Source organism: Rhododendron vialii, chromosome 12a (genome assembly GCF_030253575.1).
Source record: "Rhododendron vialii isolate Sample 1 chromosome 12a, ASM3025357v1".
Classification (NCBI taxonomy): Eukaryota; Viridiplantae; Streptophyta; class Magnoliopsida; order Ericales; family Ericaceae; genus Rhododendron; species Rhododendron vialii.
Window position 1 is genome coordinate 21,984,733 of NC_080568.1, and position 21,296 is coordinate 22,006,028.

At 40.7% G+C, this 21,296-nt stretch overlaps 2 protein-coding genes, 1 long non-coding RNA gene and 1 other non-coding gene across 5 annotated transcripts; 2 read left to right on the forward strand and 2 right to left on the reverse strand.

Annotated features, from left to right (window-relative positions):
• Nucleotides 1-640: 640 nt before the first annotated feature.
• On the reverse strand, nt 641-747 carry LOC131312236 (small nucleolar RNA R71). The gene has a single exon (XR_009195804.1). It is a non-coding gene; the product is annotated as a small nucleolar RNA R71 (small nucleolar RNA).
• Nucleotides 748-3,948: 3,201 nt separating this feature from the next.
• LOC131309568 (uncharacterized) lies at nt 3,949-5,411 on the forward strand. Its single transcript, XM_058336185.1, has 2 exons — nt 3,949-4,467; nt 4,666-5,411. Exons 1-2 carry the CDS (start codon nt 3,949-3,951, stop codon nt 5,266-5,268), a joined length of 1,122 nt encoding a protein of 373 aa, XP_058192168.1. The 3' UTR covers nt 5,269-5,411.
• Nucleotides 5,412-12,383: 6,972 nt separating this feature from the next.
• Nucleotides 12,384-13,604, forward strand: LOC131311195 (uncharacterized). Of its 2 annotated transcripts, XR_009195441.1 has the most exons (3): nt 12,384-12,577; nt 12,983-13,275; nt 13,373-13,604. It is a non-coding gene; the product is annotated as an uncharacterized LOC131311195 (long non-coding RNA). The 2 variants fall into 2 exon arrangements; XR_009195440.1 differs by lacking the exon at nt 12,384-12,577 and having other exon boundaries at nt 12,872-13,275.
• A 4,967-nt stretch (nt 13,605-18,571) lies between these two features.
• Nucleotides 18,572-19,597, reverse strand: LOC131311191 (vicilin-like seed storage protein At2g18540). The gene is made up of 2 exons (XM_058338539.1): nt 19,130-19,597; nt 18,572-19,030 (listed from the first exon to the last, which is right to left on the reverse strand). Exon 2 carries the CDS (start codon nt 18,987-18,989, stop codon nt 18,597-18,599), a length of 393 nt encoding a protein of 130 aa, XP_058194522.1. The 5' UTR covers nt 18,990-19,030; nt 19,130-19,597; the 3' UTR covers nt 18,572-18,596.
• Nucleotides 19,598-21,296: the final 1,699 nt, after the last annotated feature.

The following is a 21,296-nucleotide window of genomic DNA, read 5'->3' on the forward strand; positions in this document are numbered from 1 at the left end:
GCGGCGGCATAGCCCCTTTTGTCTGTTTTCTTTATTCTTGTTGTCCATTGTTTCTCGAGAAGGGTTTTTCAAGTGTATGCGTGGTGGTCATCGTGGAGCATTTCGGAGCCCAACTTCTAAAAGGCTTCATCGATCTTTTTCTCCTCCTCGACCCAAAACTCCTCGTCGGGTTCGAGCAAGGACACCATCACCCCAAAGAACTCCTTTTTCTGACCTAACCCCTCCTCGAGAAAGAATGGCCGGAAACGGTGAAGGCGAAATGCCACCGCTTGTGCCCGAAAGGACCATGAGTGACTACATGAATCCGGCCCGTTCTACTCCGCGGCCCACTATAGTCCTTCCGGCAGCAACCGAGGCGATTACTTTCACCGTGAAAATGCATCACATTAACATGATGCCATCTTTTTATGGCAAAGACAAAGAATGCCCGTACACTCATATGCGGGCATTCGAGGAGTTGGTATCCGCAATAGTGTCCACGCCCGTTCAACTTGAGTCCGCAAAGCTAAAACTCTTCCCATTTTTAGTAAAAGACAAAGCCAAGATTTGGTTGAATAATATGAGGCCCCAATCCTTGGCAAACTGGGCGGATTTATCAAAGGCTTTCTACATGAAATTTTTCCTCCCACATCTCACAAAGGAACTCATGCATCAAATCCAAACGTTTAAACAAAAAGAGGGGGAATCATTTTATCAATATTGGGAGAGGTACAAGGATTTGCTAAACTCCATCCCACATCATGGCCTTCCGACTTTTCAAAAGGTCGAGTACTTGTTAAAGGGATGTTTTCAAAGTACTCGACACCTTATGGATAGCATGTGTGCTGGTGGAGTTATGGCAAAAACCCCTGAAGCGGCGTGGGACTATTTTGAGGAATTAGCGAAAAAAAACTCAAAACTGGGATTGCTCAGACCCCTCTGAAAAGAATGTGTTTAATCCGGCTCCGAGCAATCCCGGTAAATTTCAATTGCATGAGCAAAATGAGCTAGCCCACAAGGTCGCCCAGCTTTCCCGCCAAATTGAAACTTTACAACTTAATAAAGTTGCTGGGGTGGCCTCTGTGGCCAAGGCGGAAGACATTTGTGTTTTATGTGAAGTTGCAGGTCATGCTACGGGAGATTGTCAAATGCTCCCAGCTGTCAAGGATATTCTTCAAGGAACCGGCCCATCGGAGGTCAACGCCGTTAATCAACGGTTTAACCCTTATTCTCAAACTTTCAATCCGGGGTGGAAGATGCATCCTAATTTCCGGTGGAGCGATTCTCAACCTCCCGGACCGCCACAAGTTCCACCACCTCAACAACACCAAACTTTCCGGCCTTCTCAATCTCAAGGAGCGCCGAGGTTTTCTCAACATCAACAACCACCGGGGTTTGCACCGCCGGGACCTCCGCAAGGGCCAAATCAATTCCAACCTCAGAAGCGGTCCTTGGAGGAGATTATGTCATCTTTCATGCAAAGCCAAACATCCCTCAACGAGCAAACCACTCAAACACTCGGGGAAATCAAGAATCAAATGGTGAAGCTGACTAATACGGTGGGAATTCTCCAACAAGAAAAGGGGAAACTTCCGACTCAACCCCAAGCGAATCCCAATGGAACTCATTTTCTGGGGAGCTCTTCGGTGCCTAGTCCCGAGCAAGCCAAGTCTATTATAACACTGTGGAGTGGCAAGGAAATTGATACGGTCGTTGTCCCCAAGCCTAGCAAGCCACGGGTTACGCCAATTGTTGTGCAAGAGCCGGATGTTCTTATTGACTCACCAACCTTGGAGCCCTCTCCCGTTGGTGAGCAATCGGCAAAATCTCAGCAAGAAGAACCCAAGGCTCCCGTTCCTCAAATTCTGGCCCCGTTTCCCCAACGTTTGAAAGCTCCGGCCCATGCCAACAACAACTCTGAGATCTATGAGCTTTTCAAGCAAGTGAGGATCAACATTCCGTTGGTGGATGCAGTCAAGCAAATCCCTACCTATGCCAAATTTTTCAAGGACTTATGCACTCAGAAGCGTAAGTTAAATGTTCACAAAAGGGTGTTGTTGACAGAGCAAGTGAGTTCGATTATTCAAACCAATGTGGTTCCAAAGTATAAAGATCCGGGGTGTCCCACTATTTCCATCACAATCGGAGGCACAAAGATCGAGAAAAGCTCTCCTTGATTTGGGGGCTAGTGTGAACTTACTCCCGTATGCCGTTTATGAGCAACTTGGATTGGGGGAGATGAGGCCAACATCAGTGACCCTTCAATTGGCCGATAGAAGCATTCGTGTCCCACGCGGGATGGTGGAGGATGTACTCGTGCAAGTGGATAACTTCATCTATCCGGTGGATTTTATCGTGTTGGATACATGCCCTGTGCCTTCCTCACAAGTGTCAACGTCGACTCCGGTCATTCTTGGGCGTCCATTCCTGGCCACTTCCAATGCCGTTATCCATTGCCGAAGGGGTTTGCTAAACCTCACTTTCGGCAACATGAGGATGGAGGTGAATGTGTTTAATATCGGAAGCCAAATGGGGGATGACGAGTGTGTTCATGAAGTCAATCTTATAGATTCTTTGGTCCAAGAGCACATCGATACTTTCTTATACTAGGATCCGTCGGAAGTTTTCCTTACCGCTGAAGAGGAGACATTTCTAGACTCACCGGGGGTGAAGTACTTGTATTCCTTGCTTAACATGGAAGATGTGTGTGAGACGGCTGTTTGGTCCCCAAAATTTGAAGCGCTACCACCTTTAGCAAGCAAGAGTCTCCTTTCAAGTGTGCAATTTCCAAAGCTTGAGTTAAAGGTTTTGCTCGATACTCTCAAGTATGCTTTCCTTGGGCCCGATGCCACTTTTCCCGTGGTGATTTCTTCTTCATTGAATGAGCATCAAGAATCACAACTCTTGGAGGTATTGAAGCGGCGTCGCGTAGCTATTGGGTGGTCTATTGCTGATATTCAAGGAATTGATCCTTCCTTATGCACTCACCATATTTATCTCGAGGATGACGTCAAACCTTCCCGTCAACCCCAACGCCGTTTAAATCCCATTATGAAAGAGGTGGTCAAAGCAGAGGTCTTGAAGTTGTTAGACGTTGGGATCATATACCCTATCGCTGATAGCAAATGGGTTAGCCCGATAAAAGTTGTTCCGAAGAAATCTGGAGTCACAGTGGTAGCCAATGCCGATAATGAACTAGTGCCCACTCGGGTCTCCACCGGTTGGCGAGTTTGCATTGACTACAGGAAGCTCAACTCATGCACTCGCAAGGATCATTTCCCTCTCCCGTTTATTGATCAAATCCTCGAGCATGTTGCCGGTCATGCTTTCTATTGCTTTCTCGATGGCTATTCGGGGTACAACCAAGTCGCGGTCTCTCTGGATGATCAGGAAAAGACTACTTTCACTTGCCCCTATGGGACGTTTGCGTATAGGCGAATGCCATTTGGGTTGTGCAATGCTCCGGGCACTTTCGCCCGATGTATGTTGGGTATATTCAGTGATATGGTGGAGCGCATTGTCGAAGTCTTCATGGATGATTTCTCGGTCTTCGGGGACTCTTTTGAGGATTGTTTATTGAATTTGGACAAAGTGCTGGAGAGATGCGAGGAGAAAAATCTTGTGCTGAATTGGGAGAAATGTCATTTCATGGTTACACAGGGCATTATCTTGGGGCATATCGTATCACAAAAAGGCATAGAGGTGGACAAAGTGAAAATCGACTTGATTGCTAATCTTCCAACGCCCAAGTGTGTAAAGGACATCCGCTCCTTCCTAGGCCATGCAGGGTTCTACCGGCGATTCATTAAGGATTTCTCCACCATATCGCGTCCCTTGTGTCATCTTCTCTCTAAAGATGCTCCTTTTGAATGGACCAGCGCTTGCAATGAGGCTTTTCAAAAACTGAAGTCGAGTCTTACTTCTCCTCCAATCGTGCAAACTCCGGATTAGGAACTCCCGTTTGAATTGATGTGCGATGCAAGTGATTATGCTGTGGGAGCCGTTCTTGGCCAGAGGAAGGATAAGCATCCTTATGTCATTTCCTATGCGAGCAAAATGCTGAATGACGCGCAAATGAACTACTCAACTACTGAAAAGGAGTTGCTCGCAGTCGTCTTCACTTTGGATAAATTTCGCTCATACTTGGTGGGAACTCCTATCACAGTTTTCACTGATCATGCAGCCCTTAAGTACCTTTTTGCAAAGCAGGACGCAAAGGCTCGGTTAATCCGTTGGATCTTGTTGCTCCAGGAATTTAATCTCTCTATCAAAGATAAGAAAGGAGTAGAGAATGTGGTAGCCGACCATTTGTCTCGGCTTGAGTTTGAGGACCGTAAGGCCAATCTCCCAATTGTCGACACCTTTCCCGATGAGCAACTGTTTGCTGTTTCTCCTAGCCCTTGGTACGCCGATATTGTTAACTACCTTGTAACCGGGCAACTTCCTAGCCAATGGAGTGCACAAGATAGGAAGCGATTTCTCATAGAGGTGAAAAGATTCGGCTTTGATGACCCTTATCTTTTTAAATTTTGCCCGGACCTCATTATCCGGCGTTGTGTTCCGGAGGAGGACCAACAAGGGATCTTGTAGTTCTGCCATTCCAAGGAGTGCGGTTGCCATTTTTCTCATACCAAGACCATTGCCAAGGTTCTACAATGTGGCTTTTACTGGCCCACACTTCACAAGGATGCGTATTCCTTTTGTCGAACTTGTGAAGCTTGTCAGAAATTGGGCGCGGTGACTCGGAGGAATATGATGCCCCTCACCAATATCCTTATCGTTGAAGTGTTTGATTGCTGGGGGATTGATTTCATGGGGCCATTCCCCATGTCGTATGGTTTTCTCTACATTCTCCTCGCGGTGGACTATGTCTCTAAATGGGTGGAGGCCATCCCGACCAAGACCAGCGATCACAAGGTGGTGCTGGAATTTCTCAAGGAGAACATTTTGTCTCGGTTTGGCACACCAAAGGCCATTATAAGTGATCAAGGCTCTCATTTCTGTAATCGGCCTTTCGAAGCGCTCATGAAGAAATATGGGATCACGCACAAGGTGTCCACCGCATACCACCCTCAGACCAATGGCCAAGCCGAGCTTGCAAACCGTGAGGTAAAACGCATTCTAGAAAAAACCGTTAATCCAAATCGCAAGGATTGGTCACTCTGTCTGACCGATGCCTTATGGGCATATCGTACCGCGTATAAGACCGTTTTAGGCGCTTTGCCTTGTCGGCTTGTATACGGTAAGGCATGCCACCTTCTGGTGGAGTTGGAGTATAAGGCCTATTAGGCCATCAAAGCTTTAAATTTTCGATTGCCTGCCGCTGGCGCGCATCGCAAACTCCAACTCAATGAACTGGAAGAAATCCGGAGGGATGCATACGATAATACGGACATTTACAAATCTAAGGTGAAGGATTTCCATGATAAGAACATCCAAGGGAAAAATTTTGACGTCGGTCAGAAAGGTCTTCTTTACAATTCAAAACTTCATCTTTTTCTGGGCAAGTTGCGGTCCCGTTGGGTTGGTCCTTATGTTGTACAAACCATTTTCCCCCATGGGGCAATTGAAGTTGTGAACCCTTCGAATGGAAATGTTTTCAAGGTTAACAGCCAGAGACTTAAGCCGTTTTTGGAAAATTTTGCAAGTAATGAAATAACGGAGGATTTGAACGCTCTGGTTTACGTGGATGATCCATTGATTTGACATTTCGAAAAAATGTTTTCACGGGGAGCTTTTGCGTACTTCTGGACTTAATTGCTCCGAAGGCCCGACCTTTACGGAGGTACCCATCATTGACTTGGGTTTATAGCTTTGCACGCCGCTATTCAAACAAGGCTCGTGTTCCCAGCTCCGGTTAGTAAGGGCAAATCTTTTGTGGTCCTGTATAGCCACCTCTATTTCGCTTAGGGTGTTGTCTATTTTGCTTTGCGACACCTTACGCGAACCATGGACAGAAAAGTAGTACCCGTTTAATCACGTGACGATTCGGTGGTTTACATACTTGTGCATAATAATTTTTGTGCCGGGCTACCACGAGCCGGTAGTGCTAATGTCATTTGTCTCCTAATAGGTAGTTGGCTCTTAAGTCTTTTACAGGGTAACATGCTACCGCACCAGCCTTGGTAGTTTGGGTCTAAAAACCGGGGTGAGTGAGGCATTCAGGAGCCCTAAGCATGGATGCGACTCTGTGTCGCGGTTGTTAGCCCAAGAAAGCTCCGGCGATGGCTCTGTGCGACTAGCTTTGGTTCCGATGGCGGGACCGAAAGAGTGGGCCTTGGAAGCGGTTCCGATGATGAACGGTGGCATTGACGAAAAATCCTCCAACTTGGTCGAGGTATCGGGTGGTTGACATTCCACCCCGTCGGTACATTTTTGTTCTCCCTTCCTTTATTTTTCGTCTTTTTGCATCGAGGGCGCTGCATATTTCAAGTTTGGCGGGGGGGGGGGGGGGATTATTCTTGCATTTCTTTCTTTTTTAAATTGCTTTTGCATAGAATTTTAAATTTTGTAAAATTTTCTTTGCAGAATCTCCCCTTGTTCTAAGTTACTTAGCATATGCTCGTTTTGGTTTCGTATGTAGCAAGGACATCGATGTGAATGCATCTCTTGAAATTTGTGCAACTCATCTCGTTAACATGCCATGAATCGTGTGGAACAAATCTTTAAGTGCATTTGAGTCGGTTGAATATGTAGAGTGGAGATTCATTTTTGTCGTATCCCATGTTTCTTTTGTTTATCGTACCCTTAGAGTAGGATTTCATCTTCTCTTGTACATACTTTGGTATTTTTTTATTCCGGTTGTGCATTGCAAAGGAGGCTAAGGTGTGTTCGAAAGATGATTCAAGGCATTGTTTTTGTGAATAAACCACATATTGTCACTTTTGATCCATATTTGAGCTGTGTCCGAGTCCAATTCTTTTGAAAAGCTTAGGAAATCGGTTGTTGGAAGGGCGTTCGGGGTTGCACTTTTTGATTTTGGGTGTGGCTGGTGATAATTGGAGGTGGAGAATTGCTTTGGAGAGTCAATCTGCAACTTTCAGATTTCCAGAAGTTCTACCGGTAGGGAGGTCGAGCCTACCGGTACAAATAGCAAGCAGAAAGGCCATCTGACGGTTCAACAGAAGTTCTACCGGTAGGGGATCAGTTTCTACCGGTAGGAATGGCAGTTCATAAACGGTTCAACAGGAGTTCTACCGGTAGGGGATCAGTGCCTATCGGTAGGTCGGCTGACTTCCAGAAAAAAAATTTAAAAGGGTCCGTCGGTTCATTTTTGTTTTAAACCCAAACTCCTCCTCTCCCTCCTCTTCCAAACCAACGGTTACCAAACTCCTTCTCTCCTCCTCTCCAAAACCCATGGAAATCCACCCCTACCCCTTTCAAATCCCACCAAAACTTCACCAATCTTCATTAATCCCAAACCTTTTCCCCAATTTCAAACTCGTGGATCCACATCTCTCCACTGTGCACACCCAGGTAACTCTCTCGCTCTCCACTCGAAATTTTCCCAAGAAACCCACCAAGTTAGCACCCCAAATTCCATTTTCTCATCTTCTCTCCTCCTTAATCCTTCATAATCATTCCCCCATTTGTCCTGTAAACCCTAATATCTCAAACCCCCTAGCCCTAGACTCAAAAATTCCTACCTTTTGCCATGTCGAATGTGATGTATTTGCGGGATAGAACCGGGAAGAGAGTTGATCTGGGTACGCGGAAGAGGGACAGTGGGCCATCAAGAGAGCAAAGGGAAGAGCGCAGGAAGAAAAGAAAAGAGGAGGGAGAGAGAAAGAAACACATCGAGTGGGTGGCCACCCTTAAGGGGCGGAAAGTTACATGCGAGCGGCAAGTTTGCGAGCATAGCTTGGCGGAGAATAGGTACATTAGCGTCATCCGGGAAAAAGGTATGCAACATTTCTTTAAGGAGGTTAGGGGCTATGTTAAGAACTGGGTTGTTGATTTCTTTTCACGTATGAAATATGATATTGAGAATTCAGAAATTGAGACCACAGTTGGCGGTGTTGACATGATAATAACCCCGGATACCATTGCTGAATACCTGGGTTATGAACGACCGGAGGCTGAGACCATCACGTATCCTCGACCTGATGAGGAGGATATTGATATGAATGTAGTTTACGTCGAAGTATTTGAGGGGGGTGTTGTTGGAAAAGCAGGAAGTGATTTGAAAGATGAGTATAGGACCATGAACAAGGTCCTGCATTACAACCTTTATCCCCGTGGGACGGAGAAGACACCGGGAGATTTGGAACTTGAATTGCTATATGTGTTTATGAATCCGGTTGAGACCATGGACTATGCTAAATGGACTTTTGATCAATTGGTGCAATTCAAGCATTCATGCAAGAAGGGGTTGAATTTTCCATTTCCTGCAATGGTCACCCAGTTTTGCCTAGCCAACGGTCTCCGCCTAGACAATCAAAAGCTTGACCCTAGCTCACCGGGCATTATCAACGCTACTTCGGAGCATAAAAGCAAGACGAATGTGACAAGGGCTCGTGAAGCCCGTGCCCTCGCCCAAGCCCAAGCCCAAGCGCAAGGCCAAACAGCTCCTCAAGCCAGCCCTTCCCAAGCCCCCTCAGGTTCCGTTCCTCAGAAGAAAGGGTCAACTCTAAAGAAGCTCCTGTCTAAGCTATTGTGCTGTGCGGCTGAAATTCAGGAGGGCGGATCACAAGGCAAATTTTTACTATGAGCAGATGGCTGAACAGTCGAGGAGGAGGTACGAGCCCCCAGTGGTGTTAGCAACGGATCGCGCTGTTGGGGAGCATCGCAGCCCGGAGTACCCGGAGGATGAGCTTAATGAGGATGAGATCCGTGAGTTGGAGCAGCAATATGGTTTTTGAGCGCACCTTTGGCCCGGGAGCTCAGTGATGGTGGTAGTTTATGGATGTGCAGGAGGATACGGGTGTTAGAATTAGCTTTTGTCGAGTCGGTGGTTGAGTCAAGTACTCGTTTATTGAGTCAGTCGTTTATTTTCCGTTCTTTATTTTTGTTTGGTTAGGTGTTTGGTGGTTTGGGTAGCCTAGGCTGTGGTTCCCGTCGTGGGTAATTTACCAGGCTAGCACAGGTCAGGAATCACTTTGTTTGATCTGTTTTTCGTTTCCCGTAACTCGTTATAAGCCAAAAAGCCCTTAGTTGATTTCAGGTGCACCGGTGTGCTTTTTGCAATGCATTGTCGGAATTTTTTATTACTTTAGTTATGTCTTGTTTTGAATTTCATTAATCTTTGCACTTTTAGCTTTAATTCTCTGTCGAGCGTTTCTTTGTTTGCATGCGTAACTCTTTTGTTCCCGTTATCGCATTAGCCTTTGGTATCTGATCATGGGATATGTTTTGCATAGCGGTTGCTTCGTTCAAGCTTAGAAGTTTTTGAGTGTTACCTTTGTGAGTGCTGGAATCGGAGCTCGGTCGTGCTTTCCCCCTCACGTGGTTCACTTGAATGAGATTTGTTTAATATAGTTCATGGCCTGTTGGTGAGATGATTGTTGCACCCTTTTGAAAAACAAAAATTAGTTTGATTCTTGCTATTTTGAAGTTCAAGCATATGTTTCGTACCTTGTTGTGTTGGGGAGCTATGGTAGTTGCATTCGTAGTGTACATCTTTTGCTAGGGACTAGCAAAGTCCAAGTAGGGAGGTGTGATAAGCCCACAATTGTGGTTATATTCGGGCTTATCTCACTTATTTTTGGTACGCGCGCGCGCATAACTCTATGTTTTTGAATGATATTGCGCAAAAGGTGCATTTTTGGTGTTTACAGGTTCTTTTCTTTAATAAGGCGGATTGTGCGCCGTGAACTTATCCCATCGTGAATCGGGGACCCGTGAGGTATAAATGGAGCGTTAGCGGAGTCCGGAGGAGCTGTGTCGAATCGAAGCCCCGGAGAGTTTGGAGAAGCCCAGAAGAAGCTGATAAAGTTTCGTAGAAAAGGAAGTTCTACCGGTAGGAGATCAATGCCTACCGGTATAATCCCATTCCTACCGGTAGGAGGGCCTGCTCTACCGGTCCAACGCCTGATCAGAGAGGTCACAAATTTGCACCATTCAAGTTCTACCGGTAGGAGATCACTGCCTACCGGTAGGAAGTCAAATTGTTCAGTGTCCCCCTTTTGCTCGAAGCCGTTCTACCGGTAGGAGATCAATGCCTACCGGGAGGAGTCCCCAGTTTCTGTAGATTCTTATTTTCTTTTTGTTTTTCTTTTGTAACTTTAAAGGGGTGCTATAAATACCCTTTTGCACGTTTTTAGGGTTATGTGTTATGTTATTGGACATCAGCTCTTTCTCTCTCTACCGCCTCTTCTTACCAACTCTTTTCTCTCTCATTAATGGAGCATTGATTGGGGGATTTGGAGGGTGATTGCTTTCATTAATGTTGTAAGTTCCTTCGGGATCCTTATTAATCTAGTTTTTCTTTCTGTTTTCAGCATGATTTCGTGTTCTTTCATCCGAATCCTAATACATATCACTTCTCTTTTCATTATGTGTGAGTAGTGTAGCAAGGTTAGGTTATGGGATGATTAACATTCCGTTACCAGGGGTGTGGCTCGTTCTCCTCTCGAGAACTCCTGTTTTTCAGCTTAAACATGGCAAGGACCGATTTTATGAATCAAAACTTTGAGGTGTTACTCTCTTGGATCAAATGTAGGCAATGGTTAATCTTCTTGCCACATTTGATACCTAGAGCTATGTCCCTCCTCATGTTTGTCTAAATGCCCAAAAAGGACCCCAGACATGTTTAGCACTTTCGTTAAAAAGAGAAGAATCGAGCTTATCCTTGCGTTACGGGTGTTAGTTATCCCTAAACCGAGCCTTTAGTTTAATCTCCAGTCAAAAAGCCATAGTTAGGTTAAGTAGCCAGTTAACCAAATCTTTCAAGTTGGCCGTCTAAACGCCAAAGATCGGTTGGCGGTCCTAACGCTAAAGCTCTCTACAAGCTAATCTCTGAAACAAGTTATGGATGCGCTCCCTGTGGATTCGACCCCGGACTTCCGGGTATTATGCTTTCAACCGACCTAGCCCTATGCTTGGGGTATTCTTATTACAACACACATTAAGGTCGCAAGCACTCTCTCTCTCAAGTTCTGAACTCCATCTTTCTCTCTCTTTTTCTCCATTGATTCACTCCAATCTCCTAGGGTTTCTTTTGTGATTAATGGAAGATGAATTGAGGCTATCTGAGGTATACTCACATTTGTCTATGATTTGATTAGATCTATGTATTTTATCTCATTTTATCCTCGCTAAATCAGAAATCCTTTGATTTGAACGAATGGGTATTATTCGTTAGTTTCATTGGTAAGAATCATAAAAACAGTAAAAAGATTTTCTTGGCATTGGGAGATTGTGTTCGTGGCTTTTTGGATGAAATTTTTTAAATATCATTTATAGAACTATGAGTCAATGGTACTGGGTTAAGAAAATTATTCTTCTCAGGAGCAAGGGAAAATTTTAGTTGGCATTCTTTTGCTATTCAATGTAAGAATTTGAGGTTTCAGAATACATATATGCCGCTTTTAGGACAATATGATTAATATGCCTAAATATGTTTTGGGTGATTTGTGATTCAATGTCATGGACAAAACTTTTAAGGAGCGGAAGGGAGTTGGCCAGCCCACTAATTTATCACACTCGAGTCCTGCCCTTTGCTTTGTTCTTAGTTCTCGGATTAGACTTCCGTATTCGCCATTGATTTTGGGTATAGAAAAGAATTGGCAATTGTTGTATGAACAAATTTGTGGTGTTTTTTTTTTTTCTCTTACTTTGTTTCTTGTTTTTTGGAGACTTAGTGATTTGAAATTATACACCACGACCTTTTATTTTGCATATCCATTGTTCGACAATATGCTTGAATGGAATTTGTTACTACAGTCACCATCCGAGAACCCATATATATGATAGGAGTGGAAAAATATTAGTTGTAAAAGAATATTAGTTGTGATTGGGATTTAAAGTCCAATTATAGAGAACTAAAAGTCGCTTTAGCATGGCGGTATTTTAGTAGCAATTGGGATTTAGACATGAGTAGATGACCATTACACAAAGGTAGCATTGTTTGATTGAAAATTTGAAGCATTTTGAAAGTAAATGGAATGATAATTGGTTGGCCTTACTGGAATGGCCAAGGAATAAGATGGACTACCTAGCTTTAAATAGAACCATTTCTGGTTCTTGTCTATTTTGGTGTTAATTTCACATATTTATTATGTGTATGGTGAAACTCTAAAGGTCCCAATTAGAATTTTTCATCAAGAATTTTCTTTACCATGCTGTCATTGCGGAGAATAATATGAGGGGTTTGCATTTTACTAACGAGTCAACTAGAACAACATTCACCAGGTAGGTAGACTAGGTGATGAATAATTCTAGACTTTTGTTCTTTTCCGTACAATAGTCATACGAAGCTTTCATTACCTATAGATGATCTTGATAGACTTGGTTGGAACCTTATGCAGGACCTTGAAACTATGAATTGAACTTTAATATGTGGCATGAGAAGAGTACTCTTCTGAATGCTGCCGTCATGACCAATTTGCATTTGAGATCCAATTTGGAGCTTAACTTGAATGTTAATGTCTTTGTTGAGGTATGCGATGCTCTATTTTGAAGCTCATCTTTTTAACTTCCTGTCATATTCCTTTAATTATTCTTTCACAAACAATTGGCTGGCTCTTGCTTGTTAGAAGTATTAACCAATCAAAAAAAATACTAGTGAAAGTCTCTATTGAGTGATGCAAACTTGGCATATTGGCAAGCGATTTTTTGGATGTCAACTATGGAAGAATGTGGCAATACAACAAATAAGCCTTTCATAGCGTAAACAAGACAATTCTATGGTGTGAAAAATAGGTTAATAAAGAGGTTGAATCTTTTCGCTCTCCTATATACTTCACCACCAACTTTTCAATTTTAACCAATAAAAGATATGTTGTGTTTCAATATTAAGATGCTTTGTGTAATAAGTGTCAAACTTAATTTGCTCAATTTGTAGGTACCTTTATCTTGCTGACAAGGTAGACATTGAAGATCTTACGGCAGAACAAAGATACTTATATGCTAGTAATGAGCAGTTTTTTTAAGGTAATTTTGCATATGTTTAAGTTGTGTATAGACTCTTATAGATTACTTCAAGCTAACAACTATCTATCTTTATTGTATATAACTTCTCTGTTATATTTTTACTTACCAGACTTAATTGCACTTGTTTATTTTTTACTAGGATAAGCATAGATATTGAAGTCCACTTTGCAACTAAACTTGAATGTTGTTGTCTCCCTTGCTGAGGTATGTAATGCTCTATTTCGGAGTTCATCTTTTAACTTCCTTGTTAGTGGTTTGATTATGTTGTCACTTATCCATTTCCATTCTTTCTGAATTGCAGGTCTAAGAGTTGAAGGGTCAATTCAGTGTTGATCATTCTCTAGCACTTATTCTTTTTTAGTAGAAAGATTTCTTTTAGCTAGAAAGAGATGTACATTAGTTTTTTATTTTTTTATTTTTTATCACTACATGTATAGAGTTCTTTTCTTAATACTTTGGAATTTCTGATGCAATTTATGGTGAAGATGCATTAACATTCTCATTTTTATGATACCGGCTTATTAGTTTGTTGATACCAAGGAATGAGTAGTCATTGGGACATTTTTGGTTATTTTTGTATGAGTGTCGTATGAAATGGTATTCAAGTTATCGCAATAGTAGTGATGATGGTTAAACATATAGAATATATCTTTCATAGGATCATTTCAGCAATGGAAATCTTTCATGTAGAGCTTTTTGGGGGAGCTGTCCAGTGTTGTGTCACAATTGGAATCCGCCAGTGCCATCTCCCCTTGATGAAGGCAACTCCAACAACATATGGACACAGATGATATAAACAAGATATTGGCGAACTGGAGGGGAAGTCGATATAACTATCCATGATACCACTTTCGCACCCCACTTATATAAACAAGATGTTGGCACTTTTGTTTTTCTCACTAATATAAATAAGATGTTGGCGAACTTTAGGGGAAGTTGATGTAACTATCCATAACACCATTCACCATTTTCATGATTTTTCTTTAGACCTCCTATACTAAAGATGGATTACCCAACAAATATATATATAAAAGATCAGGTTATTAATTATAACATTTCACACTTACCACTTGCCAAAAAAATATGACGTGGTCTTTACACAATAAAGATATGGTCCACAAAGACATACAGTGTAGTCTTTTAGCAATATGGACTTCGTCTTAAAAGAACCTTCACCTAACTTTCAACGCTTACCACTTGCCAAAAAATATGATGTGCTCTTTATACAAAAATCATATGGTCTAGAAAGACATAGAGTGTAATCTTTTAGCAATATGGACTTGGTCTTGAAAGAACCACCAACTAACTTTCCACGCTTATCACTTGCCAAAAAATATGACGTGCTCTTTATACAAGAAACATATGGTCAACAAAGACATAGAGTGTAGTCTTTTAGCAATATGGGCTTGGTCTTTGTTTTGAAAGAACCACCACTTAATTTTTCACACTTATCACTTGCTAAAAAATATGACTTGCTCTTTATACAATAAACATGTGGTCCACAAAGACATAGAGTGTAGTCTTTTAGCAATATGGACTTGGTCTTTGTCTTGAAAGAACCACCACCAAACTTTTCACACTTATCACTTACCAAAAAATATGACTTGCACTTTATACAATAAGCATGTGGTCCACATAGACAAAGAGTGTAGTTTTTTAGCAATATGAACTTGGTCTTGGGCTTCAAAGAACCACCACCTAACTTTTCACACTTGTCACTTCCCAAAAAATATGACTTGCTCTTTATACAATAAACATGTGGTCCACACAGATAAAGAGTGTAGTCTTTTGGTAATATAGACTTCGTCTTGGTCTTGAAAGAACCACCACCTAACTTTTCACACTTGTCACTTCTCAAAAAAATATGACTTTCTCTTTATACAATAAACATGTGGTCCACATAGACATAGAGTGTAGCATTTTGGCAATATGGACTTGGTCTTGGGCTTCAAAGAACCACCACCTAACTTTTCACACTTATCACTTCCCAAAAAATATGACGTGCTCTTTATACAATAAATATGTGGTCCATACAGACATAGAATGTAGCCTTTTGGCGATATGGAACTGGTCTCGGGTAAATTAAAATTTGGTCGTTGAAGATAAAAAGTGTAGTCTTTAGGAACCATAGACTGTCTTTCATGATAGTGTAATAGAAAGTCTTTTCTATCTTTTTAGTTGCCCTTTTTGGCCCAAATAAACTTGGTTGAGGTTGAAAGGAGGATAGGTCGGTTGAGGTTGAAAGGAGGATAGGTCCCATTGGGGAGACGTAAAAGGCCAACAAAATACATAATTCCTACATAATAATGTAAACCGAATAAGCCAACAAAATATATAATCTCATTGGCATCATCATTACACTTTTACTCACTAACTTTTCAAAATAGAATATACATTTAGGAACAAAATGAAAAATGCACCAATTTTTATCCACTAACTTTACAAAATGGACACTTATTAAGGAACAGTCTTAAATGAAATACTGGACTCTAAATAAAGGACGCAGAGAGTAGCATTCACTGCATGCTATGTACACTACAAGAAATTACACCATTCCCGACTAACAATTTAGTCGGCAAAAGGTAGGATTTTAGTCGGTAATAGGAATTCCCGACTAAAAAATTTGGTCGGGTATTGCGGTCAGCAAAGGTAATCACCGACTAAATCATATTTAGTCGGCAAATTATTGTTTTTTCTGACTAATTATTTAGTCGGCAAATTTAAATTATTGCCAACAAAACATTTAATCGGAAAAAGTATTTAGTCGGCAATGTTTAATAAATCACCGACTAATCATTTAGTCGGCAAATATTTGATAAATTACCAACTAATTATTTAGTCGGCAAATTTAAATTATTGCCAACAAAACATTTAATCGGAAAAAGTATTCAGTCGGCAATTTTTAATAAATTACCGACTAATTATTTAGTCGGCAAATATTTGATAAAATATGGAAAATATAATGATAAATTACCGACTAATTTAGTCGGTAAATGTGAAAACAATTAACAGTTATAACTGGCATCTTTTACCAACTATTTTAGTCGGCAAATATAATATTAAAAATTTTAATACTAATTTTAATATCTGCTTAGATTTTTTATTTTTTGTGATTCACAATAAATTAAATTAAGCAACATTTATTCACCAATCTACTGTAATCAAGTATTGAAATTCAAGAACAATTCATTCATAACTTCCATAAATAAAAGGTATTCACCAAATACTTAACAAACGGTATCTAATTTCACAGAATACAAAATAACAAAAAATTGTACCATGAAAAGTGTACGTAGCATCAAACATAACATATCCAAACCCTAGAGCGCAAAATAATAAAAAATTTCAACAGCGAGAAAACTAGATTACAGTAGAATCCACGGCAAAAATCCAACTTCTTCATATATAGTCCTTAATGAGGGGCCAAATACTCCAATATCTGTGAAAAGAATAAAACACAATAATAAGACCCATGATATTGATACAAACTTGACAAGGGTATATCAAGAGAAGAAAAGAAATCGAACACCATGATATTGATACATGCACATACAATAACATTTCTCGAGTATGGGTATAAGAATGAAGAGAGCCATTTAAGCAAATCTAAGCATCTAGAGTATGAGTATAGAATTCAAAACCTCTAACAGCAAAATAAAGAGTAAACAAGTGACTAAGTTCAGTTGTTCAACTTCCTCATACAAACTTACTGACTTTACATGCACTATGGTTTATGTTTTGGGTGGCAATAATGCCACGAACCTAATTTTTACTGCCACGACATTCAACTTTGATTGACTATTATGCCCTCTTATAACAAAGAGAAAGGGATAGTTTGTCTCGTTGTCGTCACCTCTCATTCCTCTCTCCCAATTTGCAAATACAAAGCAATCCAAATGTACTATCTCTCTCTCTCCATCACCGACACAATGATTCACATTCTGGAAATGCAGAATCTAGTTCATATGCAGAGCCATATATAAACTACTTTCAGCTATTTAAAACAAAATGAAGACCTCCACCCATTTTTTCCATTTCCCCTCAATTGATCGCCCCCTGTAGATTTATGTAGAATTGGGCAATGGATATTATGGGTGTACTTAATTCAAAGATCACACAACTACCACCGTCATAGAGAAATGAATTAAGGGACATCAATCTGTAACAGATGGGTCCATACAACAAGCGAGGACAAAAGGTTCAGTCTGGATACAAGAATGGCCGCGAACCAAATCTCGAGATTTCTCTATCAAATCTATGGCCCTTTTCAACAATCGTAGATAAACTAGGAATTTACTGGAATGAGAGAGTAAAAATGAGGGAGAAGAGAGTTGTATTAGATAGAGAAGTGGGTTTGGAGTCGGAGACGAAGCTGAAGAAAGCACATACAGAAAAGTTTGGGGCATAAGTGGAAGACTTGGTTAAGGGATCGTGGCACTAAACAAAACGTCATGGCATTATCACCGTCCTATGTTTTAACATTCTTAATACAACTACTAACCCACAAATTTTTTTTATTTTTTTTGATCATTTAACCCACAACTATTTAGCCCCCTCTTTTTTCCCAAAATCTGTCTTCTTCATTCTTCACCAATCTTCTACTCTTAGATTACCACCTCTTTCTTCCCCCTTCTTTGCATTTTCTACACCTCCATCACTCCACCAATGAAACCCCCACCAACCACCACCGGACCAGCTGCAAAACAGCTCTAAAAAGAGCCCAACCCCGCCCCGAAATAGCTGGGAAAAGCTGCCCAGAACCAGCTGAAAAACCAGCATTGAACCAGCCCCATAAACCAGTCCCAAACAGCCCGAAATCAGCCTGCTTCGACCCAAAAAATTAGCTCTAATTAGCCCCCGAATAGTTCCACAAAACTAGCTCAAAACCCTAGACAATGAGCATGTATGGTAAAACTAGCCCATGGCAGAACCGCCAAAACTCCTCTGTTCCATAAACAAACCAAAACATCCAAATCCCATAATCCCACATTCAATAATAATGTAACTAACTTCTCCTACACTTGTCCCATTCACCCATACTTCACAAATCTCCACAGCCCACACGCGCACCGCGTTGCACACACAAAACACCACAACATAACACACTCACTTCCATCATGCATGTATGGTAAAACTCTTCCATAGTTTAATCGCATAAGACAAATAATTTCAGTCGAACTTGTGAAAAACTAGAAACAAAACCCATATTTGTCCCCTCATTGACTCCACTGATACACCACCAAAAGCCCAAGTTTTGTTCTCTAGTTGGAACTCAAAAACTAATAGATAATAATGCAAGGAGTCGTATCAAAATACGCTACAGTTAAACTAAGCAATAGCAGACATAATAGCCACCACAAAAAACAGTATTCAACTATCACCAAATCCCAAAAATGCAAGCAAAGTAAAACAACACAGCGAAGAGGAAGGAAGTTGACAATTGATATGCAACCCATTAAAAGTTAACCCATTAATTCTTAGCAAAGAGGAAATTACGTACCGAATATTTCCCACCATCACCTCAATCACACATTGTCTCGTCCATGCATTTGCCTCATCATCATGGCTTTGAGTTCATCAAATTCATGTTGTCTTTGCTCATCTCTTTGCCTTAGATCCTCATCTCTTAGCCTTAGCTCTTCATCTCTTTGCCTTTGCTGCTCTTCTCGTTGTCTTTGCTCCTCGTCACGCCGGTTTCGCTCCTCCTCCCACCGCCTTTCATACTCCTCCCGTTCTCTTCGTCGCTCCTCACGAAGTAACTCCATCTCGGATTGGACTTTTTGTAGCTCTTGTCGTGCTGAGTTGGAGCTGGATTGGGAAGAGAAGGATGAGGGCCTCGGGCCAACCCCAAATCCCCTTACGTAATACTTTGCTTCCCAAGACAAATCCTTGAAAGTTCTTCGTCCGTCAGCGGACATCCTGATTGAGATGCCTCATCTCGCTTGGCCACCATCCTCGCCTGTGGTTTGCAAAAAGAAGAAAAGAAACAACGAAAAATATAAGGAATAGACTAATTGAAAAAGAAAAAACAAAATGTCTACAGATATTAGATACATACATGTATCTCCTCACATTGAGGATCGATCCATCCACCATCTTTCAATGTATGTGATGCCTGGTATCTCTCACATAAATCTGGCACCTTTCCATTAGGCTTGTCTGCCTAACATATTCAAATAACTATTAGTTTTAATCACTGACAATAATGCATACATCGAAGGAATGAGATAACTTCAATGTTTCCATGCTAGATTTCATGTTCTGCATCTAATATGCTCTGAATTGAAGCCATGGGAGAGGGTTTTTGAGGTTGGAATTGAGTTTTTATTTCAGAGAATTCGTGTATATGATGAACATGCATAACTGTGTTTGAACAAGTTCATAATCTGTCCTGTTTTGACGAATTTATTCAAGGTACCTAGAAATCTTCTAAATTCTTGAAAAAAATCCTGAAGGTTCATCTGTGAGTCTATTGCATCGTGTTAAATTTTCAGAAAATAACTCGAAGTGTTCTGGCCTACAAAATTCGTGGACTGAACTGGTGTCTGATTCGCGTCTGTGCAGACAGCACAGACACATGTTGGAAAAATGGGCATAACTTCTTGCTCGGGTGTCGGTTTTACGCACCGTTTCTTGATTCTGAAACTAGACTTACATACCTTTCTGAACATGTAAGGTTTGTGCCTTAGTTACTTCTAGGAAAACTCAGTTTCGGTTCTGAAGTTAATGGTTTGTTAACTCTGGAAATCTGGGCAGGTTTTGGAGCTATGTTATTCATCAATGTTGTCATAGTTAAATGTACTTACTGGCTATGGGTTCTCATGAGTCTTAAACACTGATCAATTGGTGATATTTTGGTGTTAGAATTAATGGAAAAGATTGAGTATGTAATTTTTAATGAGCATTCGATCACAGGCTGTTCTGCAGAAACTGCAGAGTTGTGTTTCTAAGTGTGCATCTTTGGACAGTTGTAACTTTGTCATTCGAAATCTATTTAGGACAAACTCTATATCGATATTGGTGTACTGAAAGTCTACTTTCTAATGGTGGTGGTTTCATGACCCAACTTTGATCCTATAAAATGCTACAGTCTTTTAAAGACAGGGTGGTTGTAGGATGTCTGACAGATTCAAGAACAATGACAATGTGAACTACAACATCTAACAGATTCAAGAACACAAAAAAGGACAACGAAAATAAGAATTGTAAAAGAAAAATAAAGCTATAATTTGATGGGCTATGGTACAGGAATTAGAATTTTTTATAATGATCGATCTGAACCGTTAGAATTTAACGTCTTACTTATTATAGAATTGTCACTAAAATCGGAGATCATTTGATAATGGCGACCACATTATTGAAAGACATTTAATGTGTTCGGAGACGTTTAAGGGTTATAGTGAACTAACCGAGCCCCGCCTGAGGTATTTTTTCATGATCGAAATCATCTATCTTTAACGTAATACGAATTTGAACATTCATACCAAGAATAAAGTTAACCGCACATGGATAGACAATGAATCGGACAACAAAATTCTTTACATTTAAGAATTTTTGTCCCGATACAGGGGTTTCCTAAGCCTGATCGAGCCAAAATTTTATGAGAGTCTTATGATTCAAAAGGAAAAAAAAATGAGCAGTAGTGATCGGAAAGGTTGCATCGTGCTAGCTCAATGTAGTTCGAACAAATATTTTCTTTCATTGAAATTTTTAGAAAAAAGGAAAAATTGATATTCTATGACTAAATATATCAATTGGGAAATTATTTGATTTTTTAATTCGGATCAAATGAGATTACTCGACTAAAATACATTTTGGTCGGAAAATATAATTTCATTTTTTACTTTATTAAATTAGAAATAATTATATTTCCCGACTAAATTCACTTTTAGTCGGACAAAAAAAAAATTTACCGACTAAATTTATTTTAGTCGGCATTATTTCCATAAATTACCGACTAAACTTTAGTCGGCCAAAAAAATCCCCCGTCACCCGCGAAATTCCTTCCTTCGCGCCACAATCCTACCGACTAAAAAATAATTTTAGTCGGGAAAAATAGTTATTCAGCGACCAAAAAATAATTAGTCGGTGATATTTTTCCATTTTCCGACCAAATAGTAGCTAGTCGCCAATTTCATAACTATTGCCGACTAAATAAAATTTAGTCGGGAAAATTAGTCGGGAATTGTGTAATTTCTTGTAGTGGTAATGACCCGCACTTTTCC